At 60.1% G+C, this 21,737-nt stretch overlaps 1 protein-coding gene across 1 annotated transcript; it reads right to left on the bottom strand.

Moving 5' to 3' along the window:
* Positions 1-8,202: 8,202 nt before the first annotated feature.
* Positions 8,203-20,899, bottom strand: DAPK3 (death associated protein kinase 3). Its single transcript, XM_045804372.2, has 9 exons — positions 20,774-20,899; positions 19,675-19,815; positions 14,406-14,766; positions 14,120-14,249; positions 13,772-13,820; positions 13,082-13,108; positions 11,170-11,322; positions 10,432-10,477; positions 8,203-9,971 (listed from the first exon to the last, which is right to left on the bottom strand). Exons 2-9 carry the CDS (start codon positions 19,734-19,736, stop codon positions 9,435-9,437), a joined length of 1,365 nt encoding a protein of 454 aa, XP_045660328.1. The 5' UTR covers positions 19,737-19,815; positions 20,774-20,899; the 3' UTR covers positions 8,203-9,434.
* Positions 20,900-21,737: the final 838 nt, after the last annotated feature.

The raw sequence follows: 21,737 nt of genomic DNA, 5'->3' as shown, positions 1-21,737 counted from the left end.
CGACCCCACCCCTGGTCTGCTCCTGGCCTGCCGCAAACTCTGGGTCTGGGTGGCCGGCTGTTCTTCCCCAGGGCTAACGCGTGGACCCCAAGCTGCAAACTCCCACCTCCGTGCACGCAGTCCCTGCCCGGAGGCTGGAGCCGGCTGCAAGCTGAAGGGTGGGAACTGATGCGGGCCACCCCCTGCCAGTCACTGAGCGCCCAGGAGGCGACAGAGGGACAGGAAGCGGCAGACCCCAGCTCCCCCGCCCGCCCCCCCGAGGAGCCTGCAGCCGCACGAGAAATTACAACGGGGTCCACCTGGCCCAGCGTGGCCGGCCCGCCGCCCCTCTGGACCACCAGCAGCCACAGACAACGGGCAAGCGGGACCCAGGATCTCAGCTGGGCCGCGGTAGCCCCTCCGGGATAGAGAGATCCCCGAGCGGCAGTCCCCAGGTGCGAGAAGTCCCAGTGCACAGCTCCATGCAGACGGGGCTGCCGTACCCAGGCTGGATGCTGCCCGCCCCTCGAAAGCCACTTTGCGAAAGGCGTGTGTCTCTGGGGCAGTCGTGGCCAAAACGCAACGGACCCCGGACCCTGGACCTCGTTGGAAGGGGACACCGGGTTTTCCTCCCCGGACACGTGGCATGCGTCCTGAGTCGTAGCTCAAACGCCCAGCCTAACGACAGCGAGTTCTGTGGTTTTTAAAAACAACTCATTATGATTACTGTCGTGATGTTCAGACATCATTTCCATGAGCTTTGGGGGATTTTTATGTGGAAATAAAGAACGGTAACTGAGAAGGGAGGGTTGTCACTTTTGTCCACTTCCCGGAGGTGTGGTTCTGGCCTTGGGCCAGGAGCAGACGAACCGGCCTGAACTCGCGCCCTGCGACCTCGAGCGACCTTGAGTGACCTCAGGCCGGTGGCCTCAGGTGTCCTTGGGCAGCCTCAGGCGACCTTGGGTGACCTCAGTTGACCTCCCAATCCTCTGCAATCAAACCCAGTCAGCAGGTGATCCTAGTAGTAATTTAATAACCATATATACGTGTTCTTACTAGTACTGAAGAGAAGGCTCTGTGTGTCTACACTAGCACCAACACGTCCCAGACCGGGCGCCACGGTGCCCACGAGCGACTCTCCGGCTCCCGGCGGACACCGGCGGGGTGTCCTGCGACCTAACTCAACCCGGACATCGCGCAGAGTCACGCGGACCCCACAGGTTAAGGGCTCAGCCCCACGAGCACGCGTGCCCCCAGCTTGGACGCCGGTCTCCAGGTGTGGGTCCCCAGGTCACCCACGCTCTTGCCCCAAGTGGCCAAAAGTCAGGCGTTTCCTCAGCCTTCCCCCAGCAGCTCACAGAACTCAAGAAAAAGGTCTCCTTGCTTTTTGCCTGACCATGACAAAGGATCGGACTTAGGAGCAGCCAGCGGAAGAGCCGAGGGGGGGGGGGGGGGAACAGGGCGCGAGCAAGGGGCGCGTCCCCGAGCCGTCCCAGTCGCCCACCCGAAGGCGTCATGACGCAGGCATGATTGGTTAACCTCTGGCCGTTGGTGATGAACCCCACCTCCAGCCCGGCCCCTTCTCAGGGGTCTGCTGGCTGCTTTCCAGAAGTCCCCCCACTCGCATCAACGCAGGTGTGGCTACTGGGTGAGTCACAAGCAGTAAAAGATGCCGCCTCCATCTTGATCGCTCCAGACCAGTTTCGGGAACCGAGGACAAAAGGGACTCCCTCTTCTCACCTCGGAAGTCCCAAGGGGTTGGGAGCCGTGTGTCAGGAACTGGGACTGAGATCAAGTATTTCCTTCTTGTGACGCATCACAATACCACCTAGTAACAATCGCAGCCCAGTGCCCGCGTTCCCAGGACAGGTGGCACGGCCCGCCCAGGGCCCCACAGAGGGCAGCGTAGAGCTCCCCGTGCTGGGTGCAGGAGGGGCGTGTGCCCAAGAGAGAGGTGCCAGTGGAGGCGCCCGGCCCCAAGGGGCTGGCTTCACGGTCCTGGAGCAGGTGCCCTCAGGGTGGGGCCGGCTGCATGGGGCACAGCTGAGGCTGGGATCACAGGTGCCACTCCCGGTCTGGGGGTGATGGAGCCACCCATTCTCCCCACCCCACCAAGTCTCTGATTACCCTGCGGGATTTCTGGAAACCTGACCCTTTTGCTCATAAATTAATGCATCCATTCATCTGCTATCTCTGGGGGTCCTGCGAGGCCCCTGCTCCCTCGTGCTGCCCCCCGCCTAGGGGAGAGGGGATCTTGACCCAGGAACCAGGGCCTCCCTGGGGACCAGGACGAGGGGCCAGGCCCTGTCCCAGAAAGAAGGGTCCTCTCTGATCAGAGACCTGATGGGGAAGCAGCAGTCCGCCCGTCCAGCAGGTGGGTGGAGGGTGTCCCTGGCAGAGAGCCCGCCCCAGTAAAGGCCTGGGGGCCGGATCAACAGCACTGGTGTTAGTGGGACCCTGAGCTCAGTGCGGACCTGGACTCTCTCTTTTCTAAATTTACCATTAGTGGCATTAGAACATTCACAACGTTGTGCAACCATCCCTATTATCTAGTTCCAGAACATTCCACTCCACCAAAGGGAAACCCTGTCCCCAGGAGCAGTCACTCTCCAGGCCCTGGCGCCCACTAACCTACTTTCTGTGTCTGTGGATTTGCCTGTTCCAGACGTTTCACATAAGGGGAATCGAACACAGTCATGGGATGGTCACCCTTCATGACCTGTGGGCTGTTTGGGGACAGGCAGGTCACACTGTGTGCCAGGCGAGCCGACACCAGGAGGCCTCCCGGAGGCGCCCTGCCAGGGGCCCTATCTGGGCACGTCACTGTCACCTGTGGTCTGGGCTTCGTGCCCCACAAGGAGGCTCCCAGGAAGTTCTTACCACTGGAATTGGGTCAGAGGTCGCACCCCGGAGCCAATGTCCCCACCTGCCCAGCTGCCAGGCGCCCAAGGAAGCTCATGGGTCACAGGGGCAGCCAAGCTGGCAGTCAAGAAAACGGAGGCCCAGAAGGGGCTGGAGGTGGAAGGAGGAGACAGGTGGGGTCCCTTGCTCAATTCTGTCGCTGGCGGCTGCCTTCCAAGTACGGTCACAGTGCCAGCAACCTCTCCTAACCTCTGCACCGGGTCAGTCCCCGCTGGAGCCATGCGGGGACTCCTCAACGACTAGTTGACTGGATGACACACTTTCTGTGTCCCTTGGCTGTCTTGGCCACTGTGGTCCTGCCGGTGGAATCAAGGGAGGGAGGTCGCAGAAGTCATGGGGGACACACAGGCCACTGCAGTGGGGGAGCCCCTGGCGTCTTGTCGGGGGACACGCACAGCTTTACAGCCAAAGGGAGGCGGCTTGGTGGACGGAGAGTCACTGAGAGGAGACACAGGGCGGGGGTCCTGGAGAAACTGACTTGGCAGGATTCTTGCTGAAATCAGGCTCCTGGGGTGGAGCTTGAGGATGAGACCCATTGGAAAGGCGCTCGGAGGAGAAGGCCTCTGTCCAGGGCAGCAGGGAGGTGACGGGAAAGGGAGAAGGACTTGTGACCGACCACGTATGTGTGGGGCCCACCAGACAATCCAGGAGACCCTCCCCAGCTTAGGTCCTTAACTTAAAATCCCGTCCGCAGCCTGCAGGAATTGGAGCGTGCACCTCTCTGGGAGCCCTCGTTCGGTCTCCACGGGCTACCTCTTGAGCTGGGAAGGGGCAGGATTCTGGGGCTGGGCAGCGGGAGCTGTGAAGGCCTCTGGAGATCAAGGTCAGGGGCTCCATCTTCGTGTTCTAACCTCCCTCTCACTCATGGCCTGTTTCCCCCATTTGTTCCACTGAGTGGCTCGATTCAATGAGCTCCTATCATTCCTCTTTCACTAGTTCCTTCCCTACCATTTAGGGGGCCCTGGCCTTTTGTGGGCCCTGCCTTGTTGGGTAGCAGGACACAGTGGACAATAAGATGCACCTGGTCCTCCCTGTGTAGAGGGAGAGAGTGGAGGAAGCAGAAAGACTTCCTGGAGGAGGGGACGTCCAAGCTGACACAATGGTTTAGGCTAAGTAGGCCACAGGGAGGAGGCTGGGATAAGACCAAAGGGGTTCTGGCAGCTCCTTCTACCTGTGGGTCCTGTCCCTGTGCTATAATAAGCACGTTTTTGCACCGGGGGGGAAAAAAGACAAAGGGTTCAAGGAAGCAAAAACCGCATGTGCGAAGGCCCTGTGGTGGCAGCTCTGGCTGCAGAGGGACAGGTACATGACGGGTAGGGGCAGGGCGTCCTCCCTCTCTCTCTCCCCCCACCTCCCTTCATAAAACCTCCTGGAGGTGGGGACTCAAACCCAAAGAGAGCCTCCCTCCCAAGGGTTGGGGCCATCTGCCTCCCGTCATGAAGATGAGGACAGCGAGGCCCAGAGAGGCAAGGGTGGGGCCGAGCTCACCCAGCTGGCGGGTGGCGGGACTTTTAACCAGTGGTTTGCTAAACGTGTCGGGGACTCCCTGGGGGCGGGAAGTGGGAGTGGCCCCTGAGACTCTGTCACGGAGTGCTCAAGGTCAAAATCACGCACGGGCCAAAGATCCATTCAGAGTGCAAAGACAGACGGCTGGATTTTGCTGGAACTGAGGACTAAAGAGAACAAGTCAGCTTCCGGAACCTTCACCTGTCCGGTGTAGGTGCAGGACAGAGGAGACTGCCCCTAATGACCCGAAAGGCTGTGAGCATCCTCCTCTCCGCTCTCGCTGGGAGGCTGGGTCCTCCTCCTGCGCGCGCAGCACGATGACCGCTGGCAGCCGGTGAGAGAAGCCGCCTCGGACCAAGCCAGACGTTGAAAGAGGTTTGCAAAAGTGCCGAACAGTGCCACTCTTTCACCTAAAAACCGGTTTTGGCTTAAACAGCATGAATCTGTCCTCCGCAGTGCTGGCGGTGAGGGGTCTGGCGGGTCTCGAGAGGCTGAGGTCCAGGCGTGGGCGGGGCTGGTTCCTGGGGGGCTGCACGGCTCGCCTGCCCCACTTCCAGAGGCGCCGCACCCTGGGCTCCTGCCCCTCTCCGTTGTCCAAGCCAGCAGCGGGCATCTTCCTGACCCTCCTGCTGTCCTCAAAGCTGAAAGACTCTCAGCTTTTTTCTGCAACTGAGGTGCAATCCGCATACTACACAGCTGACCGTGGTAAAGCGTGGGATTCGGTGGCGCTGAGCGCGTTCACAACGCTGTGTGGCCACCGCCTCTGTCCGGTTCCACAACTTTCTCATCAGCCCAAAAAGAAGCCTCGTCCCCATCAGCCGTCACCCCCAGCCCCTCCCCCAGCCCCCGGCCCCCACGAGCCCCCTTCCCATCCGTGGAGGAGCCTGTTCTGGACGTGCCACACACGTGGACTCACACGCCGTGGGGCCTTCTGTGTCTCGTTCCCTCCCTGAGCGTCGTGGGCTCGGGTCCTTCCCCGTTATGGCAGGTGTCAGAATTCCCTCCTTTCTAAGGCTGAACGCGATATTCCAGGGTGTGGACGGACCACCTCTTTACCCATTCGTCTGTCGGTGGACACTTCGGTTGTGGCCAGCTTTCGGCTACCGTGAGCAACACTGTTGTAAGCGTTTTACGTATCTTGATCCATTCCATCTTCAAAACCAACCCCTGTGGTCGATTCTGTGCTCCCATTTCACAGAGGGGGACACTGAGCCACGGAGACATGAAATGACAATGACTTGCACGCAGCTGCAGAGCGCCAAGTGAGAGCTGCGAGTCTGGAGGCCGGCGGCGTGGCTCTAGTCACAACGGTGATGCCCGTGCCCACCCCACGCCCTCTCGGCAGCCGGTGCGGGGATGCACACCGAGAAAACCCAACACGCGCTGGGGACGCCCGGCTCAGGCGGCTTCCATCAGCTTCGATGCCTACGCTGACGCTACCCTTCATGACTACGGAGCTCCCTCAGAGCTGACTACGGAGCTCCCTCGGAGCTCCCGCCGGATCCTCACGGTGCCGCGGTAGGGAAGGAGGAATCACCTCCGTTTCGTGGTCGGGCACCTGTGGAGGAGGGGTAACTTGCCCGAGGTCGCTCTACAATTTGTGAGCTTTGCTTTGAGACACACACAAGCTTTAAACGCTCCCCTCCAACGAGCTTCGCACACCAGGGCTGGCCTGGTTCCTGCCTGTTAGAGGAATGCAATCCATGGCTCCCCAGTCCACCCCTCCAAGCCACCCCAAGAAGAGGCACAATGACGCCCCCACTCTGCACAAGGCCAAACCAGACGGCAGGGAGCCCGCACGCTTGCGCAGTGGCCCCCTCTCCTCAGAGCAGAAGGAAGACGGCGGCCCAGCACTAACGTGTGTCCCAGTCACAGCCCCTTAAAGAGGGAACGGAGGCTTAGCAGACAGTGTGGTGTCACAGGACGGGCAGGTGAATTGTTCAGTAAACCCACGAGGGCTTGTAGCTCATTTTCCTCAGTGTATCAGTCAGCTACTGCTGGGTAACACAGGACTGCCAACAGCGGCTTGAAACCACACGCGTTCTGCCCGGTCTCCGAGGGTCAGGAGCCCAGGCACGGCTTACCTGGGTCCTCTGCTCAGCGAGTCTCAGGTGGCTGCGATCCAGGTGCCAGCCAGGGCTGTCTTACCAGACAGCGCCACTGGGGAAGGGTCTGCTTCTGGGACCTCTCGTGCGGTCAGCGGGCTTCACTCCTTGCTGGCTGTCCCTGGCCATCTGGGCCTCCGACGTGGCAGCGAGGAAGGGTCTGCTAGCCAGATGAAAGCCACAGCCTTACGTAGCCTAATGAGGGAAGCGACGTCCATCACCTGTTGTAGCTGCTGGTTTGATCCCCCGCTGGGCCAGCCCACTCTCAAGGGGTGACAGCAGGGGGCAAAGAGCCCAGGGGGCCATCTCGGAGTCTGTGGGCCAAAGTCAGAATAAGAACCGTATAAGCCCCACAGGCTCTGCAAGACGACAGCACCATATGCTGATCACCGGCGTGGGCCACATGCCCTGGCTAGGTGCCGCGTGACCCCAAAGCGGCTCCCGATGCCCTCAAACGGTGGAGTGAGGAACCTGGGGCTGGGCTGCGCGGAGCCACCCAAGATAACCCCGGTAGGAGGGGTGGGGCCAAGCTGTTTCCAAAGCAAGGACGCGCACCGTCACCCTGAGATGCTGTGCATCTAGGCCTGCGGCGTGCGGACCCTGGACACTGAAAGTGTGGGTGTAAGTGCAAAGTGAATTTCGGTTTCTACCCAATCCAGCAGCTGGATGGACGAGTACTCCCTCCTCTCCCGCATCAGGACAGATAGTGTCTCAACCTCTGGCCAGTGCCTCCCGGGGGGTCTGGAGCCCTACTGATCTCACACGCACTACACACATCTGGGCGCCCCTCTCCCACAGCCAGCCCAGCGCTCTTTGCAGCGTGATCTAGGGACACTTGCTGCTCAGTCATAGTCCTAAAGGACCTAACGGCCAGACACCATGTGCTGGCCAAACCAGGTCCTAGGCTGGACGAGCCAGATGCAAAGGACTGTTAGGGACAAACAGAGAAGGCCTGAGGTCTGAGCAGTCAGAGAGCGGAAATTTACTGAAATGCTAAAACCTGCCATTGTGATCCAGAAGCAGATTAAAAGGGATAAATGTTACGGTAAGTCAGATCTCAAATTTTTTAAGTTAAAAAAAAAAAAAGGCAAATGAGCAGAAACGTGGCCCGGCGTGTATGGAATGAGGCAATAAAAAGATGGCCAGGGGCTCCGCTGACGCTCAGCGCTTGGGCTCCTGGGAAGGAAGTAGGAGGGCTCCTTCCTGGAACCACATTCCAGACCCAGAGGCTGCAGCGCAGCGGGGGCGACACTCCCTTCCCTTCCGAGCAGACAGGGTGCCCTCTGTCCAGCAGAGGCAGGTGAGGCCCCTCCGATTCCAAGCCCTGGGCCCTTGGCAAAGCCCCCGACACAGGTCCTGCACACGGAGGCCGCCCCCTGCCAGCCAACCCCTCACAGCTCGACCCTGCTGGGGCCCAGAGAGGGCAGCGGAGCCCATGTGTGGCCTGGCAGCCCCTGAGGCAGCACTAAGGGACAGGCAACCCCTCTGACGTCACCATGGGTGCCTGGAAGCTTCCGGTTCATTACAACGAAGTGAGACCAGCTGAACTCCAAGATCAGGGCAGCCTGCAAGGCGCCCCATGATGCTCTCTTCTTCCCAAAGAGCACAGGGGCAGCAGCGGAGGGGCACAGACGCGTGCGCCCGCGAGGCCGCAGCAGTGGGTGCCTGGGCCTGAGCGCACACACAGCCGTGTTGGGAAGTGGGGCTTTATTTCCTGTAGACTTGGAGCAGACACATGCAAACGGGTACAACAGAGCTCGCGGAGGGGTACACAGTGCTCCCACCCCAGCCCTGGGGCCAGGCCTAGGCACGCGGGAGGACGGCTCGGACAGACCCCACAGTCGGGTCCTGAGGTCCTGGCCAATCCCACTGCCTGGCTCCCCCATGCACTAGGCCCAGGAAGAGCTCTGTCCAGAGAACTGCTCCCGGGCGACAGAGGGGCTGCACAGACGTCACTCGTTTAACCCGACCTGCAGCAGACAAGCGCAGAGCACCGCCTGCCTGGGACCCACATTTTGGTGAAGCCCGGACCTTAGGGCCCTTCCTCTGGCGCTCCACCCTGCTCGAGGGCGGCACCTAGTGGCGGGCGATAGCTCTGCCTGCTGCAAACCCTTCTCCACCCCTCTGGTCCAGGGCAATCGGGACAGCTGGGGGCAGCAGGGAGCAGCAGGGGCTGGCCAGGCACTCAGGGGACACTAAGCCTTCGCAGAGCATTCAGGGGGCGATGACTCCACAGGGGCTACAGTGAGCCCTGACAGTCCGAAGGGCAGCACTGGAACGGGGAGTGAGGTTGGGGCATGCCCTTGGCCGCAGGTGCTTGAAAGAGGAGCGTGGGGGCCGTGACGGCTCCTCAGCCGGCACCTGGGGCGCCCTGGCCTTTTTTCCGTGCCCAGCCACACACCCTCAGTAGCCCCTCCAAACCGATGCCTCGAGGGCTGGGCCATGCCCTCCACGGGTCCTGGTGCCAGCTCAGGGCTGGGGGCGCAGTGAGGGTGGGGATGGCGAGAGCTGGGTCAGAAACCGCCTCCACCGTGGACTCCGGAGAGCTGCCTTCCGTCTCTACAAGGGCCGGGACCTTGGTGTCCAGCAGGGGCAGGCAAGGCCCCTCGGATTCCAAGCCCCGGGCCCTCGGCAAAGCCCCCGACACAGGCCCTGCACATGGAGGCCGCCCCCCGCCAGCCAACCACTCACAGAGCCCAGAGTTCCTCGGGGGACGCTGCCCCCGAAGCCCCGTTGTCTGAGCCACAGGACAGAGGAGCTAAGCCAGGGGAAGGCAGTTTCGAATTCCAAGCCCCCTGGAGCACATCGCAGCCCAGGCCCCCTCCCGCCTCGGCGCCCAGCTTGGGAACTCTCCAGAGCCGGACCGGGGTGACAGAGGCGCCTCGCCCCACGCTGCCGAGGCACCCCCCGCCACGCACGGCCCTAGCGGAGGCCGCAGCCCACGCCCTGCAGCTTCTCCTGCTCCATGGCGCGCACCAGATCCTGCACGAAGCGCATCTCGGAGGCCACCTGCTTCGCCAGGGCCTCGTAACGGTTCTCAAGGCGGCTGAAGCGGCGCTTGAGCCCGCTGGCCCCCAGCAGGGCGCCCTTGGCCTCCTCCTGCGCCTGCCGCTGCAGGGCCTCGGTCTTGTGCAGCTCCTGCCGCAGCCGCCGCAGGTCCTGGCCGATGCTCTCGTTCTCCTCCCTGTACCAGGCCTCCTTCTCCTCGTAGATGGCCGTCAGCGCCTCGATGTCCTCGTGGAAGAGGCGCCGGCTGTGCTCCAGCCCCCGCAGGCCCTCCTCCGCCGCCGCCACCTCCTCCAGCACCTTGGAGAAGCGCTCGAAGTTGACGTAGGTGTTGTTGGGGGGCATGCTCGAGTGGGACTTGATGGTGTACTCCTTGAGGCGCGCCGTCTTCAAGCGCCGCCGCTCGGGCTTCCGGCCACTGTCCTCACGCCGCACGTTCCGCCGCCGGATCGCCTGCAGAGAGAGAGGCCCGTCGCCCAGAGCAGGGGTGGGCGGTGGCCACCAAGGGCCACATCCGGCCCTCCACTGGCTTTCCTAGATAACGTCGTATCAGCACGCGCCCCTCCCACTCACGTGGGGTACGCGCGGCTCTGGCACTCTCCTGCTAGGACCGCAGAGCTCAGGAGTCACGCCAGAGACCGCAGAGAAGAAAACACGGACTCTCTGGCCCTTTACAGAAGCCGCTGCTCCTGGCTGAGAGGTCACCTGTTCTGGAAGTTTCCGTGGGATGAAGCCCTGCTGCGGGCAGAGGGGCTGAAGAGCCAGCTGGGTATCACAGGGAGACGGCTCCAACACCGGCTCAGGGCACACCCCGTGCCCTCTGCCACCCAGGCCCACCCCCCGGGGACCCTCCCTGGACAGAGGCCTTGTCGCACTTGCTGTCCTTGAGTGGGAGCAGCCCTGCCCACCTCACCTTGATCCAGGAATGCTCCAGGCTCTGGGCGATGGTCATTCTTCTCCTGGAAGAGCCCCCCCACCCTGGTTAGTCCCATGCGTGCCATGTGCCCCATCCTCCCACAAGGATGGCGGGGAGACGAGCAGAGAACAGGCAAGGAGTTTTCCGGGCTCTCCCCTGCACCTCCACTCTCAGCCCCCACCTCAGACAACTCCCACACGCAGACCCGCAGGGACTCCCCTCCAGCCTGGGGGCAGGTCCCTAACATGCCCCTGCGCTCCAGACCGTCTGCTGCGCTCGGCCGGCAAGGAGCCCACGAAGGGGCCAGCGGAGGCGCAGGCCCCGGGGTCTCCCGTGCTTTCCGAGGGACCTCGGAGGGACCTAATGCTAGGTCTCACCAACTCAGGTGCCCACAGGAGGGACCAGGCAGGTGGCAGGAATGGGCGGCTCGTGCCAGGGAAGGACTGTCACCAACGGGAGCCCCTCTCCGTGAATGAGGGCTCCATGATGCCAGAAGTTTTAGATTCTCCTGGGAAAAGTACCCCAGGAATCTGGAATTTCACATGACAGCTATCTTAAATGTCCGCAGGGAAGGAACAACTCCTGAAGACACAGCGGGAGCCAAGCTAAGCATCCACTGCCGTCCCCAACTCCCAGTTACAAACAGGGGATGGCACGGAGCGATGTGCTCTCAGGGGACCGGGCGGCCTTCCCTGCCAGCCCCCCCGCCCGCCCACCCCAGCCCGGCGTGCCTACTTGGGGTCTTTGACGAGCAGCCGGCGGATGAAGTCCTTGGCCAGCTCGCTGGTATTGCTGAAGTATTCCTCGTCGAAGTCATAGTTCACAGCCGAGATGTTGGTCAGTGTCTCCTGCTTGGTCTCACCCAGGAACGGGGAGGCGCCGCTCAAGCTGGAAGGCGGACACAGGGCTCAGGGTCCCCGGCGCCCGCTCCATAAACAGGCCGCTTCCTGGGCTACCGGCTGGCACTGCCCTGCCGCCTCGGGGGCCGGATGCAGAGAAAAGCGGATGCTGGGCCCTGGGCTCCCCGCGCACCCGCATTTCCCCGGAACCTGCCCCCAACCAGCCCCCAGCCTTCCACCAGAAAGCACAAAAGGGTCATGGCCAGCCGCTGATGGGCACTCAACAGGGGGCAAACATCTCTAAGGAAGCTGGAAACATCTGCCCCAAACATATGGTGATTATAGAGGAAAAGCTGGCGACTTCCCAGGAGGGTGTCCTGGCCGACACCACGCCAGCCCCTGGGCAGGGTGCACATCACCACAGATGACACAAGGACATCAGTGCGTCCCAAGCAGCTGCTTGGGGCTCTGGGGATGTGGCACAGTGACGTACAAGGGGTACACTCCTGGTCCTCACCCCTGTCCTCGGGCACAGAGCTCCCATAAGCCTCGTACTCTCCTCAGTGCTAAGAACTAAGAAGGTGGGAGCACCTGTTATGATACTCGGTCTCTAGCCCCGGTTTTTGAAATGCCTGCAGGGTGGTAAGAGCCCTCTGCCGCCCATCACGAGAACCTTTCAACCACACCAGCGCTTACATGAAGGAGGAAACTTGGAAGGGGCCTAGATGACCCCGGGCTGGGGCTGGTGGCCGGGGAAGCAGCCATGGGGTTAGGATGACCTGCTGGCCCCACCACGACCTCTGGGGCAAGAAGAGGAGCTGGAGACTGAGTTCGTCATTGACAATTTAATCACTCATGCCTACATGATGGAACCCCCATAAAATACCTCAGTGAAAGGGCTCAAAATTTCTAGGCTGAATGCCTCCACGTGTGGAGAAGAGGGCGCAACCCCAAGATGGGTTTTTAAATAGTTTGTGGTTTTGTTTTTAAAGACTGAGGTAAGGGGCGCCTGGGTGGCTCAGTCAGTTAAGGATCTGCCTTCAGCTCAGGTGTTAATCCCAGGGTTCTGGGATGGAGCCCCACGTCAGACTCCCTGCTCAGCTGGGGGGGGGGGCGGGGGGGGCGGCGGTCTGCTTCTCCTTCTCCCTCTGCCCCTCCCCCAACTCATGCTAGCTCACTTGCTCTCTCAAATGAATAAAATCTTTAAAAACAAACAAACAAACAAACCCGGGGCGCCTGGGTGGCACAGCGGTTAAGCGTCTGCCTTCGTCTCAGGGCGTGATCCCGGCGTTATGGGATCGAGCCCCACATCAGGCTCCTCTGCTATGAGCCTGCTTCTTCCTCTCCCACTCCCCCCTCTTGTGTTCCCTCTCTCGCTGGCTGTCTCTATCTCTGTCAAATAAATAAATAAAATCTTAAAAAAAAAAAACAACAACCCATCTTAAGAAACCTTCAGGGTGGATCGCTATGCCACCTGACAAGGGAAGAAAAAGCAGTGGGGGCCTGCCTGACAGGGATGGAGGTGAGGAACAGTCCAACGGTGGCACCTGGGGGAACAGGTCAGGGAAACCCCTTCTGCCCAGAGCAGGGCCCTCCAGGAGCCTGAGACGGGAATCACCTTCCTCCCCCATTCGTTTGCTCACCCGCCCACCCACCCACCATCCTCCCACCCATCCGTCCACCAAGTTCACTAAGCACTGTGGTGGGTCAGAGCCCGCAGTCCCTCCCCCTGCCCAGAAGCCTTCCTGACCCTGCTCCTGACCCAGCAGGGCCCCAGGGGACGCAGGAAGCACCAACCGGGCACTCACAGGATGTAGGTAATGACTCCGATGCTCCTGGAGCAAACACATGAGAAGAGAAGAACAGTCAGCTCAGCGGTGGGGGGTAGCACCCCAATTCCCAGAATCTCTAAATGGCCAGGGGTCCGGAGCCCAGGTGGGGAAGCCAGAAGCCCATGGCCTGCTCTCCTTCCAGGGTCTGAACGGCCTCCACTAAGCCCTTCCTCCCTCGGCTCTGGGGGTCTCAGGACTGGACACTTGAGCTCATCTGGCCATACCCATCAAGGCTCAAACTGGGCATGGGAGGGGCTGGGCAGATGTGGGACTCTACGATGCCTGCTGTGCTCCAAGGGGGGCTGACAAACGCTTTCCACAAAGGGTGAGACAGCGAATGTTCCAGGCTCTGTGGGTCACAGTCTCTGTCACTTGTCTGTTTTGTGTTTAACAACACCTTAACAAGAAAACCATTTCGAGCTCACGGACCTGCTCCAGCTGGCAGGCCAGCGTTTGCCGATCCCCGTTCTAAGGCAACGGTCTGTCCTGCCCATGCCCAACAGCACCGCAACCAGATGGATGGGACATTCCAGCCTGCGGCTGTGGCCTGGCAGCTCCCATGGACGGCTGGGGGAGTCCCCGAGGAGCAAAGGTGCTCCACGCCAGGCGTGTGTGTGCTGGGCTCGGCACCAGGCAGCCTTGGCCCCACCACTCCCCGCCACTCACCACATGTCTGCCTCCAGACCCAGGGGTTCATAGTTGACAATCTCTGGAGCTGCGGGGACAGGGAGACGGAAGGGGCAGGGTCAGACACTGGGTACATTTGAGGCAGCAGAGGGGACACAGCCACAGGGAGTGGCACGGCCCACCTGGGGGGAGGGGGTGCGGGGCAGGGCTGGCTCGGGCAGGAAGGCCTGACCTCCACGTGCCTGACACCAGGACTCGGGAGAGGAAATCTGCGGGGTGGGGGGAGCGGAGCCGATGCCCAGGGGCCAGGCTCAAGGTGTCCCCGCAGGCCAGGGATCCTCACCGGCCCCACAAACCCCGGCCCCGAGGCCCCATGCAAAGCCGTACCCACAAATTCGGGGGTGCCGAAGATGTTCTTGAACTCGTTCCCTGCTTCGATCTTGTGGGCGATGCCGAAGTCGATGAGCTTGATCCGTGGGTTGGGCACGTTCTTGTCCAGCAGCATGATGTTTTCTGGCTGGGGGTGGAGGAGGACCCTGTTGCTGCGCCGGCCCCGCGTCCCCAGGGACAGCCCCGGATCTCCCCTGGGAACCCCCCATGGGTCACCGGCCTGCACTCTGTGCCTTAAGAGCTGGACCCCCCTCCCCAGACCCCCCACCCCACCGGGGCCCACCTTGAGGTCGAAGTGGGCGATGCGCTTGGAGTGCAGGTAGTGGACGCCGTCCAGGATCTGCTTAAGGAACTGAGTGGCCTCGTCCTCCGTCAGCGACTCCTTCTCCGCCAGGAAGTCGAAGAGCTCCCCGCCCGAGACCAGCTCCAGGATGAGTACCACGTCAGTCTTGTTCTCGAAGATGTCATGCAGCGTGATGATGTTGGGGTGCCGGATCTCCCGCAGGATGTTCACCTCCCGCTCGATTTCCTCCCGGCTGACGCCCCGCCGGCTGGACGACAGGCGACGCTTCTTGATGAACTTGGCCGCGTACTCCTTCCCCGTGCCCTTCTGCCGGCATTTCCGCACAATGGCAAACTGGCCGCTGCGGGGGCAAAGGAGTGAGCGGGGCCTGGTGAGGGGCTGGGGCAGGGAGGGCGGAAAGGACAGCACCTCCCAGGCCCCGCCGCCCCGGGAATCCAGGTGCCAGGTGAGCTGCCAGGTGGGTCCAGAGCGGCCACGGCAGGTCTGCCCGGCGAGAGCAGGGACGCCGCTCCGTGTTTACAAAAGGAACTGAGTCCATCCCAGGGCCGGTGGGATCCCAAGCAGCCAGGAGAAATTGGCCGACAGGAGGGGCTTCCTCGGGCACAGCCGGCAGGAGGCCTGAGGGCTCACCGCCCCGCTTGCCGCCCGTGTCAGAGGAGGGGGCTGAGCGGCCAAGAGGGGTTTTTACTTTCATGTGATATAATTTTACACTGATTTGACTTTCCATAGTCTATTTCATCAATTTTAAAAACCTAAGAAAAAATTTATAAAGCCACTGGCTTCAAAGGGGCTTCTTATTCAGCTGGCCGAGTACGAGAAACACGCACATTTTTGAACTGACAGGACCGGGGGCGGGGGGGGGGGGGCAGGTCCTGCGCCCGTGGAAACGGGAGCTTAGATACCGTTTCCATGCGCCTCTGCAGTTCCTTCCAGTGTCTGCCCAAGAGAAATGACAACAGAAATCCAGAGAAGCTTCTATACAAATCCTCAGTCAGCACAACTCACAGCAGCCTCAAGGGGGAAACAACCAGATGGCCATCGACATGAATACACTGCGTCCCACACGCGCGCGAGTGTCCCTCTGCCGCGGACAGGAGCTGGGCGCCCACATGCGCTGCCCCAGGGACGGACCCCGAGCCCACGACGCTCAGGGAGGGAACCAGACACGAAGGCCCCACGGTGTGTGAGTCCACGTGTGTGACACGTCCGGAACAGCCTCATCCACGGACAGGAAGGGGGCTCGTGGGGGCCGGGGGCCGGAGGAGGGGAGGGGATGGCTGACGGGGATGGGGTTGCTTCTGGGTGATGGAATCTTCTGGAATTATTTAGGGTGACAGTTGCAAAACCCTGTAAATACACTGAAGATCACTAACCTGCATACTGCAAATGGGTGAACTGTACAGTATGTGGCTTGTATATCAAGACAGCGGTTATTAAAAAAGAGAGAGAGAGAGAAATCCTATTTACTGCACTCCAGGGAACTGTCCAATGTCCAAATTATCTTGCTATCCAGGAACTTAGTTATATTCATTTACTTTAACTCAAGAGCTGGCTGAAAAAGGCCAGACAGTAAATATTTTTAGCCTTATGGGCCATGTGGTTTCTGTCACAATTCTTGTGTGTTTTTACAACCTTTTAAAAAAATAAAAAACCATTCCAGTTTCAGAGGCAGGCAGGACCACACGAGGCTGGGGCGGGATTTGCCCATAGGCCGTAGTTTGCTGACTCCATGTAAGCAGGGACCAAGGGCAAGACAAAGCACACGCTCCTGACAGAAAACTTCACGGTACTAGCAGGTGTCAACAGAAAAGAGACGACGTGACATCTCAGGGAAATGAGGGGGAGGGCGCAGAGGAAGGAAGGGCGAGACGGGGGCAGGCAGCTGGGCTTGCAGAAGCTGGCAATGGCAGAGGGAGGACAGGCAGGCAGAACGAGCCTCAGAAGAGACACACAGACGGGTGAGGGACCCAACTGGGTTCGTGCGATAAGTGGACTGACCATGGTGCCAGCACAGGTGTGCTCGACCCACGCTCAGTCAGAAGACCGAAGACGTTCCAGGTGGGCAGGTGGGAGGCGCAGAATTATTACTAACACGGTGGGCTGAACGATGGCCCCTCCAAAGACACCCACGTGTGAATACCCAGAACTTGTCAACGGATCACTGCCCCTAGTAAAAGGGACCTTGCAGGTGGGATTAAGTCACGGCCCCTGAGGTGGGGGTGACCCTGGGTTCCCGGGGAGCCAGAGGGTGGGAGTCCCAGAGATGGGCAGACCCCATGCTGCTGGCGGTGAGGACGGAGGGGGCGCCGAGGCCCAGGAAAAGGCAGGAGCCGGGTCTTCCTGGAGTCCTGGGGGGAATCACCCCTACAGGCCTGTTTTAGCCTCCCGACTCCCAGACCTTTCACATAATAATCGCACGTCCTTCTAGGCCACTGAATTGTGATGGTCGGTGGCAGCAGTGACAAGAGACTCAAACACTAATCCAAGAGCCAAGTGCACAGGTCAGCGGAGAAACGCAGTGTTCCTGGTCAGGCACCGCCCCTACCTCTGGAACCTGCTACAACAGTCCCCTGGGTACATTATGCTCCTGCCCCCTCCACATCTCCACTAACTCTCCCCCCACCCAAAATGCCTTCCCTTCTCTTTGCCTGCACCAGCCAAGCTCAAGTCCCACGACAAACCCCCGGTGGGAATGACATCGAATTCTGAATGTTCGCTATGCTAAGTGCTGGGCATGGGGCCTCATTTTCAAATACAAGGACTGGTTTCCCGTGCTTTGCTCTAAGCTGAACAAATGAAGAGGAGTAAGGCAGAGCTCACGGGAACGGGCAAAACGATGCTACTGCAGGCTGAACTGGGTACCCCAAAAAGCCTGGTTGAAGTCCTAACCCCCAGCACCTCAGAGCAGGATATCTGGAGACAGGACCTCTAGGAGGTTGATTCAGATAAAATGAGCTGAGAGAAGTGGGCTGAATCCAATCTGACCGCTGTCCTTATAAGAGGAGAGGAGGACATATGCACACAGACAGACAGACAGCCCTGTGAGGCCCGGGGAGGACAGCTGTGTGCAAGCCCAGGACAGGTATCACAGCAGGAACCAGCACTGCGGACACCTTCATCTTGGACCTCCCGCCTGCAGGCCCGGGAGAGCACGGATCTGCTTTTCGCGGCCCCCCGCCCACAGTGGCGGCCCAAGCCCACATAGCTGCACACGCCACTCTAAGAAGTGGAAGCCAGAGCAGAAGGCCACGCGTGTCAACCCACAGACTGACTTGTTCCCCAAGACTACTAGTGTGAAGGTGACTATGAAGAAAGAACCCCCCAACCCTTCCTAAGCACACACACAAAGAAACCTGCTTCCACTTCATGTAGCCCCATCACCCTGGGACAAGAAAACGTGGCCCTGCTTTATTTGTGGTCCTCCTCACTACGATGATGCCCAGCAGCTGATTCCCCACAGACAGTCAGCAATTAGCCTCGGGGAAGACCCTGCTCTGAAACTGAGAGCTTGCTGCGACAGCCACCTGCCGAGGTGCGGAGCGAGCACGGGAGAGGACGCTGTCCGGGGCACAAGGATGCGTACTCATCCCAATGTGCAGGGCTCCGCCTCACTGGGACATCTGATGGGCCTCTTCCAGGGGGGCAGGCGGAAGCCTAAGGCCCACCTCTGGTTCCAGCATGCCTGGGCTTTGCAGCCGGCAGGGCTTGGCCTCAAGGCTTGAATCCCACGTGCCCACTTCCGGTCCGTGTGGCCTGGGGCAAGCTGCTTCCCTCCTCTAGGCCTCCACTTCTTTATAAAACAGGGAAGGCAAGCGCACCTGCCTTGTAGGTCCTTCCGTAGATGAACGAAACTAACAGAAAGACCAGACCATGGGACGTCCAAACAACATCTGTAATTCATACAAAATGCAGCACGGTGTGCACGCTGTCCTGTGCCTGTAACCCTTCACCTCATGGATGTCCGAGCACGTTCAGGCTCATTGGATGGAGCCGTGCTGTCCAAGATGACAGCCACTCGGTGGCCCACACGCCAGTGCAAACCGAGCTGTGCTGGGAGCGTGTATCACACACCAGATTTCAAAGGCTTCGCATCAAAAAAAGACGGTAAAACTTTTCACCTGTAATTTTTGTTGTGACTACAAGCAAAATGATAATAGTTCAATCTACTGGGTTGAATAAAAGATATTATTAAAACTGACCCAGCGACTACAAAATTTCCACCTGCTCCCGAGGTGGCAAACATCACACAGGCTGCCTGGCTCCTTGTGACGGCTGCGTAAGACTCCACAGAGGCAGTAGTGCCGGGCGGACCACTGAAGAAGCTTCCTGTCCTTTGTTCAGGTAAAATCTTCACAACGACTCCCCCTGTTCTTAGGTCACCGGGTCCACATACGTAAATATTCCCGTGGAATTAATTCCTAACAGTGGAATCCATGGATGAAGGGGAATATACACGGGACATTCCGCTGACTTTGGCCAAGCCCACCCTCAGCAGAGGCCCTAACACATTTCCAACAATAAAGGACGAGAAGAATGGGGGAGGGGGTGGGGAGCCTACATTCTCTACCATTCTGTTAAGGAAATTCCTAAAGGAGGGACTTCAGAATCCCAAATGAGCCTGAAACACTTTCTCAGCCAAGGCGTGAGGCACGACTCAGTTATTTACATTCCCTTTTGGTGACATCATGGGGCTGGTCAGCAGCGAACTCACCAAATAAGGTCTGAGGCTGGGGGAGGGGGGAGGATGGTGCCTGGCTAGTCTGAGGCAGGGTGTTCTCAGGGGACACGCCAAGGTCCCACCAGACAGGAAATCAGCTGCCTGGCTGGAATGGGAAACCTCTGCTCTTTCCCACAAGAATGCTAAACAATTGGCAGGGATGTGGGCCCAGACAGGAGGCCTCTCCTGCAAATGTGCACAAAAATCAATCATCTTCCTCAAGAGAGGATTAAATAGAGGGACAGACCTTTACCAGCAAACACTGCCACCACTTACTGCTCTCACACCACGCGGCAGGCACTCTGGTAGGTGCTCCGTGTGCTCAATTCTATTTTTCCCCAAGGAAACACAGAGAAGGTCAGAGCAACCATGTGCGGACACGGCCACCTGACTAAATTCCTTCGGCCAGCACATGCCACTGACTCATTTCTTCTCCAAGAGGAGGATGAAGGACAGGAGGGGGGATACTATGCAGAAACCCCACAGTGTCCCTCTCCCATGCCCAGAGCCCCGGCAGCCAGCCCTGCTCACCTGCCCAGCTCCTCCCCCATCTCGTAGTAGTCTTCCACATCTTCCTGCCTGAACGTTGACATGGTGGGTGGTCTGCTTTCTGGTGCCTTCCCCTCGATCAAGGCTGGAGACAGGACCTCAGGGAGTCCCCTAGCTGTGACCCTGGAGGAGAAAGGGAAATAGGGAAGAAGTGAGACGCCAGCTATTACTCTTAGTTACATGGAACAACCTCCCCATCCCCCCCACCCGGCTCCATCCCCAAACTAAGTTCCACACTCCTCATAAAGGGCACATGCATGTGGTGGCCAGGTACTTTCCCGTTATCTCACTTGGACACACCACCCAAAAGGTCTCTGGCAGCCCCACTGTGCCGGCTTGGCCCCGAAACTGCCCCCAGGCCTACACCTCTGGCTCCCACACACTGCCCCAGGCCTCTGCCTCTCCCACCTAGGCTTCTCGCAACCTGCTCATCCAAAGCCGCCCCCCCACATTCCTGCAAGTTCCCCCCACACTCTGCACACCCCCAAACCCCAGGGCTCCCTCACACCTGTCCAACTTGCTAAGTCGTTCCAGTGCCAACACCCCCCACCTCCTGGCCCATCCACGACCTTAACTCCTCCTGTCCTCACCCATTCCACCCACAAACCCCTGACCTCCACAGATCTCTTAAGGCCTTCCTCAGTGGTGCGCTGAATTCCTCGGGAACTGAACAATGGCTTCCAAGTTCCGGCCAGCCCCCTACCCACTGTCGCCTCCCCCTGACCTCCGCTGTCCCGACAGGACTAACCGCTTGCCCGCTCCTCGTTGGCACCCCGGCAGAGGACCGCACCCCGACTCCCCCATCCGCAAAGGGCCACATCTCAGAGTCTCCTCCATTGTCTTCTCCCCCAACCCTCGGACAAGCTCCAGGGTACACCCCGATGGCCCCCTCCAAGGTCCCTCCAAGCCCTAACGTCCCGGCTCGAGCGTCCCCAAGGCCGCCACGCCCCTCGCAAGCCCCGACCCAGCCCCTTCTACAGCCGGCTCATCCCAGGGGTCTCCGAACGTCCCCCCGCGTCCCCGAAACGCCGCCTCGGCCTCCCCCGCCCGCCGCCGGCCACGAGTCACGCCCGCTCCGCACCGTCCGCGGCCCCGCGCCCCGGCCGGCCCTCTGCCGCGCTGGCCACCACCGCCCTCTCCAGCCTCGCCGCCTCGGCCGCCGGGACGCGCAGACCTGCGTCGACGTCACCACGTCAGCCAGTGCCCGCCCCCGGGAGGCGGGTCCCGCCGCCCATTGGTCTGCGCGCCCGCCGCTCGTGACGCCCCGCCCCCCAGTCTCCCTCCAGGCCCAGCCCCCTGGCGTCCGGTCCTCCGAACACGGATGATGTGTCGCCACTGGCCGGCAGGCTCGCCTTCATGCAGAGGATTGGTTGGAACCGACGTCGGTCACACTCAGGAAGTCGGAAGGCCGACTTCCGGCTCCTGGGCCGCCCCGCCCGCTCTCCTCTGACCCGGGTCCTGAAGCTGAGGGGCGGGATGCCGAACTGCGGCATCCTTCTTCCTGCCTTCCTTGAGCACGAGCTATGCGAATGCGAGGCCGCTCTTGGGGTGGACTCCGGGACCGCTTTAGTCGCTGAGTTGCAGTTTCCCCCTCTGTAAAATGTTACCCACATTTCAAATGCATAAACAAAAATGCAAATGAGATCAGTCAGGTGTTGCCACTCAAGCTTGATTCTTATGACTCCTGTTGTCTCAAGATAAGTGATAAAACAGCTAGTTAGTATGTACCAATCAACCATCTGAGGAGGTAAAATATGTTAACATCTCTCCGGTTCTGCAGATGGGGAAGCTGAGACTCAGGTTAAGTAACCCACCCGAAATCACACAGCCAGTAATGGCATAGCTGAGATTCATCCCCAGAAAGCCCTGAACCCAAAGCCAGTGCTGGACCACTGCAGATGCCGTCTGACAAAAGACCCCAGGTCTTGACTTTCGCCACCTACCCTGACCTCATGCCATTCTCTCCTCCTCACTCACTCCACTCCAAGCTCATCTGTCTTCCTTCTGACTTCAAACATTGCACTCCCACCCAGGTATTTGCACAA

Source organism: Ursus americanus, chromosome 14, assembly GCF_024610735.1.
Source record: "Ursus americanus isolate L20-20 chromosome 14, mUrsAme1.1.p, whole genome shotgun sequence".
Lineage (NCBI taxonomy): Eukaryota > Metazoa > Chordata > Mammalia > Carnivora > Ursidae > Ursus > Ursus americanus.
Note: the sequence above shows the minus strand (reverse complement) of the source record. Positions and strands in the feature narration are given on the sequence as shown.

Excerpts from the sequence above, each read along its gene's own strand:
- DAPK3 (XM_045804372.2), bottom strand. The coding sequence starts at position 19,736 with ATGTCAACGTTCAGGCAGGAAGATGTGGAAGACTACTACGAGATGGGG. Across the intron at positions 14,767-19,674 it reads ATGGGGGAGGAGCTGGGCAG|CGGCCAGTTTGCCATTGTGC; the intron begins GTGAGCAGGGCT and ends TTGCCCCCGCAG. Across the intron at positions 13,109-13,771 it reads GGTCTGGAGGCAGACATGTG|GAGCATCGGAGTCATTACCT; the intron begins GTGAGTGGCGGG and ends TGTTTGCTCCAG.